This window comes from Drosophila pseudoobscura, chromosome 3 (assembly GCF_009870125.1).
Source record: "Drosophila pseudoobscura strain MV-25-SWS-2005 chromosome 3, UCI_Dpse_MV25, whole genome shotgun sequence".
In the NCBI taxonomy this organism is placed as follows: domain Eukaryota; kingdom Metazoa; phylum Arthropoda; class Insecta; order Diptera; family Drosophilidae; genus Drosophila; species Drosophila pseudoobscura.
The window spans coordinates 5513500-5533996 of record NC_046680.1 but is presented as its reverse complement, the minus strand read 5'-3'; the positions used below and the strand labels follow the sequence as shown (position 1 = coordinate 5533996).

General features: G+C 44.4%; 2 protein-coding genes across 4 annotated transcripts; one reads left to right on the top strand and one right to left on the bottom strand.

The window, feature by feature from the left end:
• Window positions 1-1155: 1155 nt before the first annotated feature.
• LOC6898120 (uncharacterized) lies at window positions 1156-19457 on the bottom strand. 2 transcript variants are annotated; one of them, XM_033378374.1, is made up of 3 exons: window positions 18774-19457; window positions 3441-4392; window positions 1156-3382 (listed from the first exon to the last, which is right to left on the bottom strand). In XM_033378374.1, the coding sequence occupies exons 2-3, from the start codon at window positions 4358-4360 to the stop codon at window positions 2851-2853; spliced, it is 1452 nt and encodes a 483-aa protein (XP_033234265.1). In that variant the 5' UTR covers window positions 4361-4392; window positions 18774-19457; the 3' UTR covers window positions 1156-2850. The 2 variants fall into 2 exon arrangements, with proteins under 2 accessions (XP_033234265.1, XP_002138200.2); XM_002138164.3 differs by lacking the exon at window positions 18774-19457 and adding an exon at window positions 5394-5487.
• Cirl (Calcium-independent receptor for alpha-latrotoxin) lies at window positions 7783-17606 on the top strand. 2 transcript variants are annotated; one of them, XM_033378373.1, is made up of 13 exons: window positions 7783-8445; window positions 8582-8646; window positions 8771-8846; window positions 9203-9392; window positions 9454-10931; window positions 11004-11231; window positions 11290-11500; window positions 11569-11809; window positions 13428-13593; window positions 13665-13894; window positions 13956-14053; window positions 14123-15865; window positions 15933-17606. In XM_033378373.1, exons 4-13 carry the CDS (start codon window positions 9358-9360, stop codon window positions 16363-16365), a joined length of 4863 nt encoding a protein of 1620 aa, XP_033234264.1. In that variant the 5' UTR covers window positions 7783-8445; window positions 8582-8646; window positions 8771-8846; window positions 9203-9357; the 3' UTR covers window positions 16366-17606. The 2 variants fall into 2 exon arrangements, with proteins under 2 accessions (XP_033234264.1, XP_001360253.4); XM_001360216.4 differs by having other exon boundaries at window positions 8771-9392.
• Window positions 19458-20497: the final 1040 nt, after the last annotated feature.

The following is a 20497-nucleotide window of genomic DNA, read 5'->3' as shown; positions in this document are numbered from 1 at the left end:
AGCTAGACGTGGTGGCAAGAAAATAAGAATGGGACTCTCAGGAATATACCAATATAAACCATCTCTTTTTCAAAATATACCGTAAATATATATGCCCACTTAATATTATCCGATTAAGGCATCAATTTTTTACTAGACTGGGTTATTTTAAATTCTCCTTTTTTTTTTTTGCATTTTGTCTTAAACGAATTAAGTTTAATTTTGTACGGAAAGAAACGTAGTGTAGTGGAAACCGACCATAAAGAGTACCCCTATTACCATACTATCGATGTTTGCGTCAATCGATGGACCGAAAAGATGATCGCCTTTGAATTAATGGTAGAATTCAAATTAAGCCCGAAACATGGAAGCCTGTGAAAAAAACGCAGAATCGTAGAAGATGACTATATCTTCTAGAGTGCAAAATCTGAACCAGATCGTATAATTATTATAGCCAGAATCAAGAAAACAATTTCATTCTTTCTCGCTCTGTCTCTCTCTAACACACAGGTTTCATGGTCGGTTTTGCCAATTGCAAAATATGAGTTCACGGATCTCAGAACCTATAACAGCCAGAGCAACCAAATTTGGTATCCACACTCCTGTGATATTGGACCTTGACCGTTTTGTGTCAAAATTTCGACACACCCCCTTCCGCCCCCGCAAAGGACGAAAATCTGAGGCATCCACAAATCTCAGAGACTATTAACGCTACAGTAACCAAATTGGGTATCCGCACTCTTGTTAGATCTCACTATAAAACGTATATCTCAAGATTGCTGAATCTGGATCAGATCAGATAATTTTTATAGCCAAAAGGAACAAATCAATTTGCACTGGCTACGCAGCGACCGACGTCACGCTCAGACTGATTTTCTGTCTCTCTCGCACGCACTCTTTGTCGTGTCGTTTAATATTAGCGGCGTCTGCCGGAGGAGAGCCATACTGACTAAGCATCGGGTATAACTGTAGAGTTGCAACTCACAACGTTCCCCCTCGTTTTATAATAATTTGAATGTTTAGAATATTTGAATTCAAAAGAATAGGATTTTTTGGGTTAGTTTAGTTTATTTTGTATGCATATTGTATAATTTGTGTTATTACGATTATCATACATAAATAAATTAAATTATACTCTTTATTCACAATATATGTAGGGCTCTGTGTCGTTTTTACTTTTTTTTTTGTTACATTTTTGGTTTCAATCAGATTATTTTGTCGTGTCTCTAGCCAAACACCATAAAATATATATTTCAAACTCAACATTACGCTCAACGTACATACATATGCTGCTCTGCTTGCATTTTTATTGTTGCCAAGTCAGTTGCGATTTAAATTTCAAATTCAATTTCCAATGCCTCCACCAGATGCTTTGCATGTTCTAGTAATCAATCAATCAATTAGGTTTTTTTGGGTTTTTTTTGGTTGGTTTTTCAACTCGTTAGTTCTTCAATTCTGTCTTCTGTGTATTGTTTCGGCCGAAATGGTTCCCAGCTTTAGCTAGCTCTCTGTCTATCTCCTCCTCCTCCTAAACGATTCATGTTTTATTTACAGCAATTGGGGAATATATTATAATAATAGTCAAATGTTTCGTTACAGTTTTTTATAATTGTTTCTCTTTGGGTTTTTTGTTTGTTTGTTGGATTTGTTTCCGCTGATAATTTTCTCTGCTAGTACTCGTATCCCTCTTAAGCGTTCCTTCATTTCATTTTCATTTCTTTTTCGTTTCGTTTTCATTTTTGTACAATAGACGCGTGTTATCTTTTGTGTGTTATCAGTCGTTTTTCATTTACTTTACATGAATGTGCAGGGAAATTATTGTTAAGTTTTACTTGTAAATAATTCTCTTCTCCGCTAAATAATGCCTCCCTCAAAACATAGTATCTCTCGTATCTCTTCTCCAATCTAATAGTACATACATATGTGTGAGTGTGTATGGGTGTTGGATTTGGTTACCAGAATTGTATTTCTAAATTGACACAGATAATTTAGGATTCGATCACAAAGCGTAGTAAAAATAAAAAAGATAGTTAGCTACGAAGTTACGAAGTAAAAAGGGGATTCCGGTTGCGCTTCCGTTCCCAATCCCGGGTATATGTATGTATGTATATATATTACAATAATTACATGAATATATATCTATGTGTATATCAATATGTTTGTGTGTATGTATATAATAATATAATATGTTAGTTAGCATTTAGTTGGTTGCTCGCCTTGTGGCCGCCCTTTGCTCCAGACTTTTAAGTATGCTTCCCATATAAATTGATTCCAGTTGCAGACACCAAAAAAGAGTTTGATATACAATATATAATATACATATATAATATACACATACGAGTATGTGCGGGTAATTGTCCTATGACATAAATAAGTACACATCTTGGATTGTAAAGAGAGAATCAATTGCGCTTGAATGGGCACAGGTGAAGGCAATGCAATGCCATAACCTGGTCTCCCCATTCTGCAACTGACAGCTGGATTCGACTGGGGTTGGGTGCTGGGGATGGGGTTGGGGTTGGGATTTGCAATGGGCTGAACAGATGCACTGGGAGGCTTGACATAAACCATAGCGATGCGATTACGATACAATACAATGCCACATGTAATAGGACTTATATGCTTATTCAAAGGGAAGATAAGAGACAGTTGCCGTGTGTGTACGAGTATCTGGGTTTGACATCTGGAATGTTATGTGTACGCTTTCTTGCGCACTCGAGCGGGCTGCAGCCGCGGAATTAGATTCCATGGAATAGACAAATTTCTATTGTAAGTATGGGGTGTCCTTTTGGCTGACAATGGATCAGTCAAACTTTACCAGTTGCCACGTCCTGCGGGCATTTCCAAGGGGGAAAAAATGCAATCAGCAGCTTACTTCTTGCTCTTGCGCTTCTGCTTCGACTCGTCTCCATTAGTTGGCCCAGTAGCAGCTGCAGCTGCAGCGGCAGCGGCAGCTGTGGCGGCGGCATTCAACAGATTCATGTTCGGCTTTACCGTACCCTTCTTCAGGGTGGGTGGCTGCTGGGGAGTGGCCTGGGTAATGTTGTTGTTGGTAGCAGCCGCCGAGGAGAGATTGTTGGCCGGGGTGGCCGGCGTCTCGTCCAGGAATAGAGGATTCTTTACCTCCATCTCGCCGGTTGGCGCCAAGCCGGGACACTCGTACACCGTGTAGTCGCCTTCCTCGTTGTCGTCATCGCTCTCCACGTCGGACATTCCACAGCTGCCATCGGTAGCCTGACAGTTCTCCATGGCTATGATCTGCTGCTTCTGGTGCTGGTAATGGTACATCTGGGCGCTCTGGGCCAGCTTGCGGTCGCCCGAGGGCGAGACGTCCTTGTTGGGTCCGGTCACACCATACGCCGGGTAGTCCACGTCCGCTGCTGCTTTGCTCCGATTGTGGACCCTGTAAAGAAATGGTATTACAACTTACTCGATACCGTCTAGTTTGGGGGGTGACTTACCAGGTCACTCCTAGCGCTAGAAGTCCCACAGTCACCGCTGCGCTCATGCCCGCTATCAAGGCCACAATGTAGACACCCATTTCACTACTCATTCCCATGTGCTGGCGAAGCACAATCTGATCGGAGTTGGCTTCGCCCCCTCCATTGACCAGAGTCACATGCGGGGACTTGCTCTGCTTCTGCAGCTTACTGATCAGGGCGTTCAGCTTGTGGGGTGTTTGATCCTTACCCTGGGGAATATTAACACCCGCTACAGCTGCGGCAGCCGCTGAGTTGGGATTGATACGATGGAAGTTGGCATTGGCGGCATCGAGCAGTTTGGGCGGCTCCACTGGGACAGGTGCATGAACTGGCGTGTCAATCTTCGTCTTGATGGTAGCCGTCGCCGCCTCGGGAGTGGGCTGAATTGGAGCATACTCTTCGTAGTCCTCTAGGGCTCGAGAGTCCAGCTCGCCCGAGGGATCGCTCGGGTTGTCGAAAAAGCGCGCATCGTTGGGTCCTACCGCGAAGGGAATCCTCTCGCGTGGTACACTATTCCGACCTAAGTTGGGAAGACCGTGGCGGCTGGGCAGATTCGGAAGATTTGGAAGACTGGGCAAATACACCGGCGAGTGGATATCGGGCACATTACTGATGGGACTGCCGTAGCTGGGCTCGGCCTCCGCGTTGTCGTATTGGTCGTACTGCTGGTTGTTCAGGTTGTTAAGGTTACCGTCATAGTCATCCTCCGTCTCACGCTCCACCTGCAGCTCCTGCTGTCGCTGACGGTAGCGCTCCATCTCGAGCAGCTGCCGCTGGCGTTCCAGCTTCATGTTTATCTCGTGCAGCTGCTGGTCAAATTGATGCTGAAGCCGGCGGCGGGCGTACTGCTCCATCATTTGGGCAAGGAAAGCGTATTCCTGCTCGTTCTGCGGATCCATAGCGGGCGCCTGTATGGGTCGGCGGCGTAGTCCTGGTAGAGTGGGGGTAGGCAAAAGGAGCAATTGATTAGTGGGCGTTGACGAGAGGCGTGGTGTGATTATGTTAATGACAAATTTCGTGCGTGTCAGCGGTCGAAAAATAGAAAGTAGTCGGAAAATAGAAGCAGTCCGAAATAGCCGCAACACGAAACGGTCTGTGACCCGCCGCCGCCCACCTCTCTCGCGTTCTTTGGGCCAAGGCAATACCAGAAAAAGGATTCGAAATAGACAAACAAAAGTCCATTTAATTGCCAATGGCCTAAAAATAGACCAATTACACACGCGCACAGGCCAAAAGCAAACACGCCAGAAGGCGAGAAAGAAAGGGAGTCGAGAGTCAGTACAGGCCACGGGCCTGTGACGTGCTTCGAAAATTGTATCGCGTTTAGTGTACCGTTATGTGTTGCGCATACAATTGCGGAAGGACCTGCGGAAACTCTGTAGAATGGGGCTAAGGAGCTGCCCAACGGAAACATATTTCGAAAAAAATCATGCGGAAATCCCTTTCATAGATTGCAAATAACCAAAGGCCGCCTCCCACCTGTGTGGGCGGACAATTACATGCATACACCAATAGAACTGTAAATCCAATTATATATACATACATATACATATGTGTGTGTGCTCTCTGACGCTGCATTTTATATACTATACTAGTGTATGTGTATGTATTCCGTAAGGCAGACGTGAACCCGAAGTCAAAGGGCGCGTGGGTGTTTTGGTTTGATTCGTGAATATTTGATACACACAGTATATATATGTACATACTTACATATACATATCTATAAATGTATGTAGGTATATGTACATGTACCTATATCTAGTGCACAGTATACACAAAACGAAGTGTCAAATGTCCTGGCTTGGCTTCTCGTTCGCTGGTTCGTTCCTCCTGCGCCATTCACGACGCACAAAACTTAAAACTATATGTGTGTATGTATGTATGAATCTATATGATTGTGTGTAAGTGGATTTGTGCTATTTTTAGGCATACCTGGGTATACGGACATTTCGCAATGACCCACTATGCTGCACACCACAGCTGCAAGCAGTGCCATGCTAACGTTCATTTCCAATCTGGACGCCATATTGCAAGGCTCTCTGGCACTTATAATTGTACAATTTCTAGGTCCTCAGGTGCTTAACCGATTGCTGAAGATTCCCTTCCTTTATTGCGCGATTCTATAACAATTTCCTAACAATGCACAGTTGCCATATGGCCGGTTAACGGTGGCTGCTACTGACGGGTTGACGTTGACGGTTTTGCCCTTTCAGCAGAGCAGCCTACACAACGACGACGACAGAGTTTATTGATTTTCAGCACAAATACACATACGATATGGGCAAAGTTCTGCCAGCTGCTAGTGGTTGCTCCAGAGCCGAAGCCCGAACTGCACTGAACGACAAGGTACAACCGTATACCATAGACCGCACCGCAAAAGTTTCGTGTCGCGTGGGCGTCCAGGTTTTTGCACAGTTCTCGACACTTAACGGAACTTTTTCACTCTTTTTTTTCAATGTCTACCGTTGAACAAGATGACGTTGCAGTGTCAAATGATGGTTAAAATGTCAAATGTTGCAGTTTTCTTTCAGATTGAAGAGGGGGAAACTTGTTCTTCAATGGGAAACAGATACATATGGAAGGATATGGATGGGGATACGAAATTCAGATCCGTTCGCCGTGCGTTGCCTTCGTTAGTCGTTGTTTGAATGAGCCTGGCGGCGGCAAAAACAGCAACAGCCACCGAGCTGTGACGCAAATGTTATCCGTGTCCGCCCCCGCGCTGTTAAATGTTGCGGGTAGCTTTTGCGGGCAGTCCGAGCACTGTCCCTCCGAGAGGCGCCTGCGCGAGCCATCAAAAAAAGAAAGCTTTGCACGTCCCACCATTCTTTGAATAAACTCGGATGCATTCATGAAAAAGCCGAGGCAAGAGTCGACTCTCCATCAGCTAGCAGGTGGCTGCCACAAATACACACACTCTGTGTCTGGCAATAGAGGAGCCACCCGACAGTCCCCCTCCCTGCTCCACCAGATTTTCGGTGGGCACGCGCGAACCATTTTCGCTTGGGATAGGGCAAACTTTATTTTTATCAATGAATTTCCGCCCGAAAGCTCTGCTATGCAGATGAATGTGTAAGTAGGATTGGGAGGTCCCTAAACTAGACAGTAAGGAAGGATCGGTAATTAATGGTGCAACTCTACCCAAAGTACGTCAATGACACGGAACATTTTAAAATTAATATATGGTTTCTAAACGATCTAGCCAATTAGGTATACTAAAATGAGCAACTTTCCACAACTCCTTCGGGAGTTCCTTACCATTCATGAAAAGGCTGCAAAATGGCTACTTAGTGTGAGGTTTGCCTCAAGGAAAGGTTTTCATGCAAAGGCTGAAAGCTTATACATGCTAAGAAAAGCTCAGCTGAGATCCAAACTTAGAATTAAGTTTGAATTTAAGCTTTGAAGTGGTAGTAATCGACCCGAATCTGCGCGGCGCCAGTTCCAAGACGAGTTCCAATTCATTAACGTGACGTGACATTCCATATTCACTTACGTTGCTACTGTTTTTTTTGTTGAACATTGAACATGCCAGTACTTAAAAGTAATTAATCTTGAACAAAATTGATTCAGCAATCATATAAAATTATCGGGGCAAAACTGAGTGATCTATATAGCTGGGATTATTCGACGGAAGATTAAAAACTAGTATTTATTGGTGAATAACCGGTTGACAACAATGATTCCCGGCAACACTAATATTCATACCCTAGGGAAAAGGATATGATACGTAGGTATCAGGGTCGATGTACTTGAATATGTCTAAAGAATATCAATTTGAGAAAAGGTCTTTATAAATTACGTTTCATCTTCATATAAAATTAACGAAATAGGGTATACTAAGGCCTATACACGTATCATATCATGTCTTCAAATACCAGCAACATTGCGACTGTTTTTTTTTTGTTGAACTATTTTGTTTATGCCTTGTTTTAGCCAAAGTACAATAAAAGCAAGGACTAAAAACTAGCCAATCTTGAAGAAAATGTATTCATTAACGGCTTAAAACTATGTGGACAGAACTAAGGGTTCTATCTAGCTAGTAATATTCGCCGGAATATCAAAATCGAAAATATTGTTTCCAATCCTTAACGGTGAACGATTAGCCCATTGTAGACAAAGCGGGTGTTTCAATATTCCACCGAAAATAATGAAAATTGATTAATTTTAGCGCAGTTCAGGTGGAAGATATAGTGTTTTTCTTAAGTTCAGAGGAAAGATGGCATGAATCTACAAAAAAAATTCAAAATCGTTAATATTTTCCGCCATTTACCTCAAGTAGTTGAACTTTTTAAATATAGGGGGCTTAAGTGGGCTAAGTTCGTTTTTCTGTGCTCGGCGGTCACACTCTGCACAAATTCAAGTATACAGAATTTCTCTAAAAATTTTCTCCTGGAGCCACGCTTGAAAGGCCGAATTAATTTATTCGATTTAGTGAGAAATAAAATTTCAAAGGCCTATTGTTAAAATAATGTGATTTAAAAAATTGAAAATCGTGAATCACGTTAAATGAAAACTGCGGCTTGAGCCAGTCTGCCATCACAATTTTCCAATTACAAGCCAACGTCAGCATATTTGGAGTGTCTGGAAAAACCATTAGCCAGCGAAATTAACCAGAAAGTGTTAATTAAAGTGCCAAAATGGAACTTACAACCAAAACCCCACATAATTCTTTGATTTTAACACTGAAAATTGTGCTTGAAAATTCATATGGTGGAGCGACAAGACAGAACAAAGAAAACCATAGAAAATGGTGCTCCAAGGGGCAAAGCAGCGACTGTGCAGCAGCAAAAACTTGGATACGTGCGTGCTGAGTATGTAGCATGAAGCAAGCGCACTGCCTGCAGTCGCAGCGCAGCCAGCGCCAACTTTTCTCTACATGCAACTGCATTTTGTACGTATACAAAGAAAACGGGTCTTTGTTCTGCACGACGAGGCGCAAATCGATGGCCAGCAACAACTACATACATTCAGATCATGGAGAAGGGTGTGTATTTTTAGGCTCCCTTTCTCCCATCTTTTATTTGTCTATTTCCTGAGTGTCTATCACTGTGTCTGTGCGTGCGTGTGTGCTGTAATGGATTTCAGTAAATAATTTTCTTATTTGTGTTTGTCTTCTGCAGATAAGACATTAGTCATTCAAGCCTGCTTTGCCATATGAGAGCTATGGAATGGAATATTATAAGAGGTAATGCATCTGAAAATAGGTCACCAAACTAGTTTTTTATAGAGAAGTTTTAGACGGGTCGATGGCCCAACTAATATTCAGTAATTACATAACAATGTCTTTATATTTTTCTTTTCTCTTTAAGATGTACAAATCGAAGCTTAAATGGCTGATAAACTATTGACTGTTGACGACTCGTGAGCTGGGGCTGGCAGGACTTGGTATTTATGACTACTATTCTACTTGCAACAAAGCATCCATCGCTATCGATCCACCAAAACCACAAACAGCCACTAAATATATACTAAGTATATCCCAGGCAGCGTAAAAGCGTATCATGCTAAATATCACATTATCTATCTACAATATCTGTATATTTGTATCCATATAGAGCGTAAGTGTATTTGCAGATCCATCATCACAAAACCAAACCAAACCAAACTACAACAAATCAACGCAACGCTAATCAATACTTTCTCTATATGCCATATATATATATATATATATTTACACATATTCTTTATTATCCGACCAACTCTACATATGATCTTCAACTTACGAATTGTTCGATTTGCAGCTCCCAAGTACCAAACAGCCTATGCCTGCGAGGGCAAGAAACTGACCATTGAGTGCGAGCAAGGAGAGCTAATCAATCTGATACGGGCCAACTATGGACGCTTCTCGATTACCATATGCAACGATCATGGCAACGTGGAATGGAGCGTTAACTGCATGTTTCCCAAGTCCCTCACGGTTCTGAATTCAAGGTAGGTCGTAAAACTGAACTGCGTGACGGGAGCCCGTTCTCCAATCCAATTCCAATTGCAGATGTGCTCACAAGAACAGTTGCAGTGTGCTGGCGGCGACCAGCATGTTCGGGGACCCCTGTCCCGGCACACACAAATATCTCGAGGCACATTATCAGTGCGTTTCGGCGGCGCAGACGTCGACCACGACGAACAGACCCAGTCCACCGCCATGGGTGCTGAACAATGGGCCGCCAATCTTTGGCAATGGCAGCGGTCTGATACATCCGACGAATATCGGCGGCGGATCTGGAGGTGCGTCTGCCCCGCCCCGTCTGCCGACGTTGCCTGGCGTGGTGGGAATCAATGGCAACGGTGGCATGTTTAATGTACCACCGCCTGCCACGCATGCCACGCCGCCGGGCAGCACAGCCACCCTACCGGGCGGACGTCTCAAGGGAGTAGCGACCTCCACCACGACCACCAAGCATCCAGCTGGTCGTCGCGATGGTCTCCCGCCGCCGCCACAACTCCATCACCACCACAACCATCACACAGACGAGACCACGCCCACCAAGCCCAGCGGCAAGGTTCCAGCTGCAAGCAATGCCACAGCACCCTCAAATACTCGCATCCTAACTGGAGTAGGAGGAGGTGGAACTGATGATGGCACGCTTCTAACCACAAAGAGCTCTCCCAATCGGACTCCGGGAACAGCGGCCAGTGGCCCATCGGTTTCAAGCAACGGAAGCGCTGTACGAACCATAAATAACATCAATCTTAATGCTGCTGGCATGGCCGGAGCCGATGACGAGACCAAGCTCTTCTGTGGGCCCACCCATGCCAGGAATCTCTTCTGGAACATGACCCGTGTGGGAGATGTGAATGTTCAGCCGTGCCCGGGCGGTGCCGCCGGCATTGCCAAATGGCGCTGTGTGCTGATGAAACGAATGCCAGATTCAAGCTTCGATGAGGACGATGAAGAAATGGCTGGGACCAGCACCACGACCCCCATGTCCACCAGTGGCGACTGCTTGCACAATAGCAGCAGCTGTGAGCCGCCAGTGACCATGGCCCACAAGGTCAATCAGCGTCTGCGAAACTTTGAGCCCACCTGGCATCCACTAACGCCAGATCTAACGCAGTGTCGCAGCCTGTGGCTAAACAATCTGGAGATGCGAGTGAACCAACGAGACTCTTCTCTAATTTCCATTGCCAATGACATGTCCGAGGTTACGAGCAGCAAAACCCTCTATGGCGGGGACATGCTGGTCACCACCAAGATCATCCAAACCGTGTCCGAGAAAATGCTGCACGACAAGGAGACTTTCCCCGATCAGCGGCAGAGGGAGGCTATGATCATGGAACTCCTGCATTGTGTGGTTAAAACTGGCTCCAACTTGCTGGATGAGTCGCAGCTGTCTTCGTGGCTGGATCTCAATCCTGAGGATCAAATGCGTGTGGCCACATCCCTGCTAACAGGCTTGGAATACAATGCCTTCCTTCTGGCCGATACGATTATCAGGGAGCGCAGTGTGGTGCAAAAAGTCAAGAATATATGTAAGTAGCTTCTCTCTGGGGGATGACAATCCATAAATATTTTCATCACACAACCTCCGCCTCTGCCTATAGTGCTCTCGGTCCGAGTTTTGGAAACGAAAACAATCCAATCCAGCGTGGTCTTCCCGGACTCTGATCAGTGGCCTATTAGCTCTGACCGCATCGAATTGCCCCGAGCTGCACTCATCGAGAATAGCGAAGGTGGCCTGGTGCGTATTGTATTTGCCGCCTTTGATCGCCTGGAGTCCATACTGAAGCCCAGCTATGATCACTTTGACCTGAAGAGCTCTCGCAGCTATGGTAAGTCCCAAAGTAACTACGAATATAATACAAGTGAATAATCAAATATTTGCCTTAGTGCGCAACACAGCAATCTTGACCAACGATAGCGATGCTAGTGCGGGGGATCTGCAACAGCGCTTGCGCATATTAAACAGCAAGGTGATCTCGGCCAGTTTGGGCAAGGGCCGCCATATACAGCTCTCGCAACCCATTACCCTGACGCTAAAGCATTTGAAAACGGAGAATGTGACCAATCCCACCTGTGTGTTCTGGAACTATATTGATCAGTGAGTGTCCAAAGTATTTGTAGGAGGTGTGTTCCTTCCATATTCAACAATTGCTTTCTCTTGTGCAGTGCCTGGTCGGCCAACGGTTGCAGCTTGGAGTCAACCAATCGCACGCACAGCGTCTGCAGCTGCAATCATCTGACCAACTTCGCCATACTCATGGATGTGGTGGATGAGCATCAGCACTCACTGTTCACAATGTTCGATGGGAATATGCGCATCTTTATCTACATCAGCATCGCCATCTGTGTGGTCTTTATAGTTATTGCACTGCTGACATTGAAGCTTTTCAATGGGGTATTTGTCAAGGTAAGAAACGCCACAAGTCCGTTGCCCCATCAGCGGGCGGGCAGCAGGCGCCAGCAGAATAATATTCGCGATCAGACACACGAGTCCTTGACCTTGACCACGCCCAGCAGCCAGACGAATGTCGCCACACCAAGTCACACCAATACAAACTTTATTCAACACAATTCCATTCGCAACTCACATCGCAACAACTTGAATTACAATGTCCAACAGCAGCAACAGCAACAGCAGCACCAGCAACAAGTTGTGGCAGCTGCTGCTGCTGCTGTGGTGCTGTCCAACCAGCCCCAACGCGCCATGCAAATGAATAACCTAAATCTGAATCTTCACCATCATGGCCAGCAAACGGCGGCGGCTGCAGCAGCTGCTGCTTCGATTGCTGCTGCACTGCAGCAGCATGCTGCCCAGGCCAACAATCCTGTGTCCAGCAATAATCTGAACATTAGCCACAACTACCTGCAAGCCAGGCAGCAGCAGCAGCATCAGCACCAGATGCAGCAGCAGGCACAGCAGCAGCAACAGCACCCACACCGCAACCACAATCTGAATGTGGACGGCAACGTCTTGGACAACACGAACAACATTATAATGCAGGCCAATATGGATGATTTACAATATAAGTGGTGGTGGTGGTGAAAAAGAAGAGAAGCAAGCATAAACCGTAGGCTAGGCTAGGCTCTCTATTCGTAGATATATGTATGTATGTATTTATGATCAAGAGACACATGTGATATAATGCTTAAGTAACTCAAATTGTTCATGAAACGTATGCTCTGAGACAAACTAATTCAATCATAAGACTCGGAAGCTGCGCAGGAAAGCGACTAGGATTTACGGTTTAATCCAGATTTCTCTTCGCTCGACGGCATCAGCTTTCACTTGAAGACTTTCCCAGTTCAGTTATATGTAGTTCTATATCGTAGTAATTTGTCATAGTCTAAGTTTAGTGTCCTTTTTCCGAAGCCTCCATAAATTTTTGAGGTAATTTTAAATTTTTGTCTGTGTTCACTTACCAAAACGATTCATATCATCATCTGTTAGCATGTTTTAATTAATTACATTTATTATCTATCCTTTTGAGTGTATTCCTAATCCCGTTGTGTGCATTTTCATTGTCTAACAAATTAAACCTAGACATCGTACCATTGATATAATTCCTTTATTCATTTCCAATTTTCTTTTGTATGTATTTAATTAATAAAATATACAAATGTTGCTAATTTTGTCCTGTAAAACTTGCATTTTGTGTGTTTGTTTATTTGATTATCTTTTAGTTTTTCGTTTGTACATATGTATCTTCCATTTTGTTTTTCTTGTTTCGTGTCTTGTTCGATATCTTACTTTATGCGCTATATTTTCTTTATTAGTCTTATTAATTTTACATAGTTTTTCTTTTTTTTTGAAATTTCACCACCAACCACCAAAATTATTGTAAATCAAATACTAAACTAAGTTTGAGCATCGAATTTTTAAACGCAGTCAATTTATGACGTTCTTTAGGGAGGGGTGAGGGGCATTCCTCTTTCTATTTCTTCTTCTGCCTGGCCTGCTCGCAGATTGGAATCCAACACCCAAAACTTATCGCCATTTTCTACTATATTTCTTCTCGATATTCTAGTCTGCACGCACCTCGATTTATATCAACATTTATATTTGCTTGCTGGCCATTGAGCTGCTCTTTCTACTGGGCATTGAACAGACCGAAACAAGCATCTTCTGTGGTTTCATAACCGTTTTCCTCCACTGTGCCATACTCTCTGGCACCTCCTGGTTCTGCTATGAAGGTAAGCCAATCGCTTCTGCCACTCTATGTAAAGAAATTCCCACAGCTTTAACATCCTATCCACACCTGTAGCCTTCCATTCGTACTCCACTCTCACTTCGGACGAGCTGCTCCTGGAGGTGGATCAGACACCGAAAGTGAACTGCTATTACCTGCTGTCCTATGGCTTGTCGTTGAGCGTGGTGGCCATATCGCTGGTCATCAATCCCAGCACTTACACCCAAAACGATTATTGCGTCCTTATGGAGGCCAATGCTGTGTTCTATGCCACCTTTGTTGCTCCAGTGCTTATCTTCTTTATGGTAAGCTCCCATGAAAACCATCTTGGAAAAACCCAATCAATACCGCCAATAATCTTCTCAGGCTGCCATTGGATACACCTTCCTCTCCTGGATTATCATGTGCCGCAAGAGTCGGACCGGATTGAAGACCAAAGAGCACACACGCCTTGCCACTGTTCGGTAAGATCTCTCACACTTTTCGTCGATAACCGATGGGATAATCTTTTGGTGCTGTCTCCTTGATTGCAGCTTCGACATACGTTGCTCGTTTGTGTTCTTCCTGCTGCTCAGCGCTGTTTGGTGCTCAGCCTATTTCTATTTGCGCGGAGCTAAAATGGATGAGGACGTGACCGGCATCTATGGATATAACTTCATCTGTTTCAACACCCTCTTGGGACTCTATATCTTTGTGTTCCATTGCATCCAGAATGAGAAAATTCGCCGAGAGTATCGCAAATATGTGCGACAGCACGCATGGCTTCCCAAGTGTCTGCGTTGCTCCAAGACCTCAATTTCTTCAGGTATAGTGGCCGGAGGTGGTACTGGACTTGGTGGCACCAACGCTGGAACACTCTGCAGCGTTTCGACTGCAAAGAAATCCAAACTACCGTTGGGGACAAATGATGACGCCCACGACGAGCAGCAACAGCAGCAGCATATGTCGGCTACCGAAGATGCCATCATGGGCGCCAGTTCCGATTGTGAGCTCAACGAAGCCCAGCAGAGACGCACATTAAAGAGCGGGCTAATAACGGGCACCCTGCAGCCATCTCAGTCTCTTGGCGGTCATGTAGTGCTGGAAAGAGGGAATACTTTGCGCTCCACCGGTCATGCATCGCCAACGAGCTCGGCAGGATCTACGCACCTGATATTCGCCCACAAGCAGCAGCAGCAACAGCCACCTTTGGGGGAGGCCTATTACCACCAACCGGACTACTACAGCTGGAAGCAGACGGCTGGCGGGATGAAGGCGCAACGCGAGTACTACAACAACGCTGGGGCAGCAACATCCTCTCCGCAGCAGGCCCATGAGGTGTTCTACTGGACGCAAAAGCCAAACAGCCAGCATGGCAAGAAAAAGAGGGGTGGCGTAGGAGCTATTCCGGCCTCTCCGAGTGGTTCCCTCCACAGCCGGGCCACTGCAGCCTCCCAAGTGCTGTTCTATCCATCGTACAAGAAGACCAAGCCAGGACAACAAGCACATCCGCACTATGCCGAGGCCCTGGACCCACCACAGCCACCAAACACTGCTGCCTACTATCAACAGCAGCAGCAGCTGCGCCAACAAAGGCAACAACAGCAGCAGCAACTCTCCTCCGATGAGGAGCAGGCCGAGCAGCATGCTCATCTGTTGCACTTGCAGCATCAGCAACAACAGCAGCAGCAGCGACGAGCTGGTGGCCAGCAACAGCTCCCTGCTCCGCCGCCGCACATGGCGCAGTACCAGCAGGAGTTCATGCAGCGTCAATATAGAAATAAGCATTCCAACTGTGATCTGGGCGATGCCTACTATAATCAAGGCAGTGTCGGCGGAGCGGATGGCGGGCCTGTGTACGAGGAGATACTCAGTAATCGCAACTCTGATGCCCAGCACTACGAAGTGGGTGACTTTGATGTGGATGAGGTCTATAACAACAGCGTGGGCACCGGCGTTTTTAACAACATGCGTGCGGCAGTGGCTGCTGGCGGTAGTCGCTATGGTGGCAGTCTAAGTGGAGGTAGTGTCTCATCCCGAAACCAACAGCAGCAGCAACATTCGCTGGCGCAGCCAATATCTGCGAGACGTTGCACTGCCGACGAGGAGGACGACGAGGATGAGGATGATGAAGAGACAACTGCCGCAGAGCAACTGCACGATGGCGTCTGTGATGAGGAGGAGGAAGACGAGGAAAGCGATATGGAGGATGATTCGCACGGGTTACCACCCCAAAGTGCTGAGCGAATGCGTCGATTAATGGCGCTACAGGATGAGGACTTTAAACGGCGGTTTCAGTAAGTTACTAACGCAAAGATCGAATTCAGGGAAAAAGGCAACAAGTAAATTTCAATCCTACTTTAGGCGTCAGCAGCGCAAGCATGGAGCGCCCGTTGATTATGGAACGCTACCCCCCGGATCAGCGCAAGCAGTAATAGGAGGAGCGCACCCAGAACACAATGGTGCGGTTTTTGGGGTTAGCGGCGGCGTTGGTGAGGGCTCCATGCGGGGCGCGCTTAGGCAACAGCATGCCAAGTCACCGAGCGCCCGTTTGGCGGTAAACGAGCTATTTGGTCACGGCAACACCGGACCACCGCTGCCACCTGCCAATCAGACGCCTGCACAGAAGCGGCAACAGCTTCAGAAACTATCACCGCAGTCCACAACATCATCGTCGTCGCATACATCACACAGTAACCCCCATTCGCATCCCCCTCACCATCAACAGCGTCATCTATCGGCCATGCTGGATGAGAACAATACGGTGCGCTGCTACCTTGAGCCGCTTGCAAAGTAGAGCAGCGCAGCCACTGGATACCCGGAACAGTCTTAGGCAAAAATTGTAGCTTAGGGTCTCTAGCTATACCTAGTATTAGTCGTTAGTCGAAAATATGAAGCATTGTGTGAAACAACATGCTGTCATACTATACGTGCAGTGATTCTAGAATCCCAAAACTTTATGAATGTATATGTAATAACTCAAATCTAGACGATAGGCCAACAACAGAAGACACATAGAAAAACACACGAAGACCAGACCCAACACACGGAGCAATGCAAGCTTAACATAAATATAGGAGGGACTTGATTTGTCTGTCCTTCAACTTGCATGCATTTTATACCAACTTGGAAATCGATCTATTATGATATATAAATGTATGTACTATATGTATAATGTATTGTAATACATGTCACCACATGCCATTTTAAGTAGATTATCAATAATATTAAACAAAACCCAAATATATATATGAATGTGTATGTATAAGATTTGAGAACTGTAAATGTACATTATCTATTGAATGCTGGCGGATTATGTTTTATGTATTTTGTAAGGAATCAATTGTTTATTTGATTTGCCGCTGATTATTATCGTAAGATATATAGATATAGACACACAGGCTTAAGATTTGTTTCACGTTTCATTCACCAAAAACAGAAGAAAACGTGCTTTAAGAACTTTCGTTTAAAATGTCTACTTTTTAATTTTGTATCTTTGTACTATCCAACTGCCGCTTTACACCTCTGAACCAAATATTCCTTCCAATTACGAAGCAAATGTTAGGAAACAATTTTGAGCGGAATTCTAATGCCCTTTTTTTTGTTGCATCTGTATTTCTTTTATTTTTTAAGCGATCCAGAGCGAAGCATTTCAAGTGTACATTTTCATCAATATAGATGCTTTAAGCACACACACATGAAGGCATTTATTTTGTATTTTTTTGAAGAGAACTCTTAATTGCTTTATTATTTATATAATACCTATATACTGGAAGATTAATAAATCGAATGCAATGCTATGTAAATGACTTGGATATTAAATGGCAGGCATACGGTGGGAAAATGAAAGACAGCATACAAAAGAATACCTATCTAGCAAAGAAAGATTTCAACCAAACCTCACTTGTTAACTAGGAACTAACTGTAAAGCTCTTTGAACATTAGCTAACTAATACACATACTCTAAACGGTACGGTACTATCAAGAGAAACCTTCGCTCCCTACAGAATTTCACGCATGTGTACAAAAAAAAAAAAACAAATAAAATAAAGTGCAAAACCAAAAGATAACTATATACATATTATATGTTGTATCTAACATGCTAAGGATCTCCTCCTAACTCTATCCCCATTAGACCCGATCCCACAGCAACACGAAACCTTGTCCCTACTACAGAAAGAAAATAAATAAATGTATTACGATAGTTAATGGCAAGGCACGCACACAGAGGATAAAGATATTTATTAAGCACCCACAGCATGCAAATTGTATAAGCAAAACCAAATTAACGTAAATCAGCTAATAACATAAAACTCAAATTAGTGTAAATGATTTCAAACCTATAGAATGCCGCGCAGGTCTGATTGAACACAAGCAAAGGACTCTAGAAAAAGACCCTAACTGAACAGAAAAAAGATATTGAATGTATTGCGCCTGCTAGTACTTAACGTATATTAAACAAGAATATATTGCAGATACAATTAAATATATATATATATACGTGTGAGTACTTTGATTATCCACCAAAATGCAAAAAAAAAAAAAAAAACTATTGTCTCTACATGTTTACTTTCTCCGAGAAACCGGACTACAAACGTTTGAAATAAACCAAAGCAAGACACCACACCCCATCAAACTGTATGAAAAAGCCCGAGGAAATGTTTATGTACACAATTTTTTTCTATTTAAGACCAATTAAAAAGTATTTCATTTGAATGTAAATGGAAAATACGAGTTCTAATTTGGTTGGGCCGGGACTGAGTAAACATGAAACGTAATGGATTATATTCCACCAACTGCCAGAATAAATTATTAAATACAGTTTCGGTTAAGTGGGCCGTTAAATTCTTTGAATCATCATTTAAATATTTGTTCAGTGCTGCCCACTGGTGGTAATTACATACAGGGTTCCCGCTTGCGGTCTAGAATTTAGAAATTTCCATACGCAGGTTTTTTTAATTTTCGCTCAATATTTCTCTCAAAATTTGTAAATTTTGAAGACGAAGAAGACGATTTCTAGTGATGGGAGTTGGCCAGGTAAACTCCAACTGGTACGGAGGCGCCTCCCAACTCCCATCACTATATACATAAATTTTTTTGCAATTTTTCAAACGGGTGAGTGGTGAGGGGGAAATTCATACTTGCTTGGTGGAGTCCGGCTCCACCCAGCACCTGAGTTTTAAATACCATACCATAAATACATACCTAGTCTTTTATAAACATTATATGTTTAATATGTCCTTATATGTGGGCGCCGTTGTTGGCGGCGGAAGAGACAGGGGCTGGGGCAGCAGCAGCAGTGGCGATACTGTCTGACTTGGCTTTCTTGCCTTTCCTTTCCGCTCGGACACTGTTTTTATGACAAGTATAAAGTTTCTGGGCCCAATTTTCTGACTCCAAGGGAAAAACTCTCTTCATGTTTCGCCCCAAGCCTCTGCTGTCTTCCGCCGTCATTTTAATGTTGTTCTTTATAAAATATTTCGCTACAAGAGAAATGAGCGTCCGTATTTCTCTTGGGCTTAGCATCTCCTGCTTGCCTTGCTTTATCAGCAAGCGCTCGCCTGCCTTTCCGCTCTGCAGCACGATCCCGTACCCATTGACGACTGTTGAGGACGCGTTGGATAAATGCCCGGAAAATTCTCCACTTTCAGTTGATAAGTCAAAGTCATCACTACTACTGCTGAAGTGAGAGATATAAATTTGTGTGGGCTGCGCGTAGTCGTGATCCCGTAGGTGATCCGGTCGGTGCGTCGGTTTCCGAGTCCGATTCCGTTTTTTTCCGATTTGCTCCATTAAATTCTAACTAGACACTTTAAATTATGTCCGTCTCGCTCCACTTTTTTTTCTGAATTTTTCCGCGGGCGACGCCAAAACATAACGGATCTTTTGCCTAGGGCTGCAGAATCGTTGGCAGAATCGATTCAATAGTATCGAAAGAATATTTTTATTATATATATATATATATATTATATTAATAATAATCAATCAATTGATTAATATAATTTATAATACTATAGTACGTTCTTATGGAGTACGTTGTTATAGTAGATAGTACGTTCTCCTCTGTTTTTAAAACAGTCGATAGGTGCGTGTCGTGTCGTGACTTGACTAGGGCTGCAAAACCAAATTAAATTTCAACTCTCAACTGTGGCGCACGCGAAAATTTCAAAACAATTTCGATCCGATCTAAAGTGCAAGTGCTGGAATTGCAAGTGAATGGATAGTGATATGGATACGACCACGGTACAGGCCAGTGAAACAGCACAGCAGACGGCCACGGTGAAGCGCACTATTGAACAGCAGCCGCTGGCCAAGTGGCCGCTGCCAATTGCCATTTGGTACCCCCGACAAGCTCAACATCATCAGCAGCAAGTGTGTATTTAAATGCAGTTCTTTGCAAGGAGCAATTTATCTTGGTTTCTTTGCCTTATTTTAGCATTCGGAGACAATGGCTATGTAGTCACTCTCGAGCACTGTTACCACAAGCAGCAACGACCGCTGGGTATACCAGATGCAGTGTCTAGGCCTCCTGCTGCGGCATCGCCAACAAGGAAATGCAGTACCAACAACCAGTTAGCGCAGGCTCCTGTGCCGGCAAAGCGTGGGAGGAGGAAGCTAACATCTAACGTTGCTGTTGCTGCTGCCCCACCCCCCCCCCCCCCCCCCCCCCCCCCCCCACCGCCACTTCTGCCCAATATTCTATCTTTTCAAAACATTCCAAAAAGTGCCATTTGTGGATGATCAGCTAAGAAAATGTATAAACTATTTAAAGCGGCCGGAAATGTTGGAGGGAAAAATTAACTTCGTGTCTCACTTGACATATTTCAAGAACGAACCTTTTTTCATCATGATAGATGAGTATCATATCCCTCATATGGTAAGTGTTGGACTCAACCGTCTCCACCTCCTGATCCAGCTGCTTCGGCAAA

Coding starts and splice junctions, on each gene's coding strand:
- LOC6898120 (XM_002138164.3), bottom strand. CDS start 5,487: ATGGCGTCCAGATTGGAAATGAACGTTAGCATGGCACTGCTTGCAGCT. Junction 4,393..5,393: donor CGAAATGTCCGTATACCCAG/GTATGCCTAAAA, acceptor CCACTCTACCAG/GACTACGCCGCCGACCCATA. Junction 3,383..3,440: donor CTAGCGCTAGGAGTGACCTG/GTAAGTCACCCC, acceptor ATTTCTTTACAG/GGTCCACAATCGGAGCAAAG.
- Cirl (XM_001360216.4), top strand. CDS start 9,169: ATGATCTTCAACTTACGAATTGTTCGATTTGCAGCTCCCAAGTACCAA. Junction 9,393..9,453: donor CTCACGGTTCTGAATTCAAG/GTAGGTCGTAAA, acceptor TTCCAATTGCAG/ATGTGCTCACAAGAACAGTT. Junction 11,501..11,568: donor TTCTGGAACTATATTGATCA/GTGAGTGTCCAA, acceptor TCTCTTGTGCAG/TGCCTGGTCGGCCAACGGTT.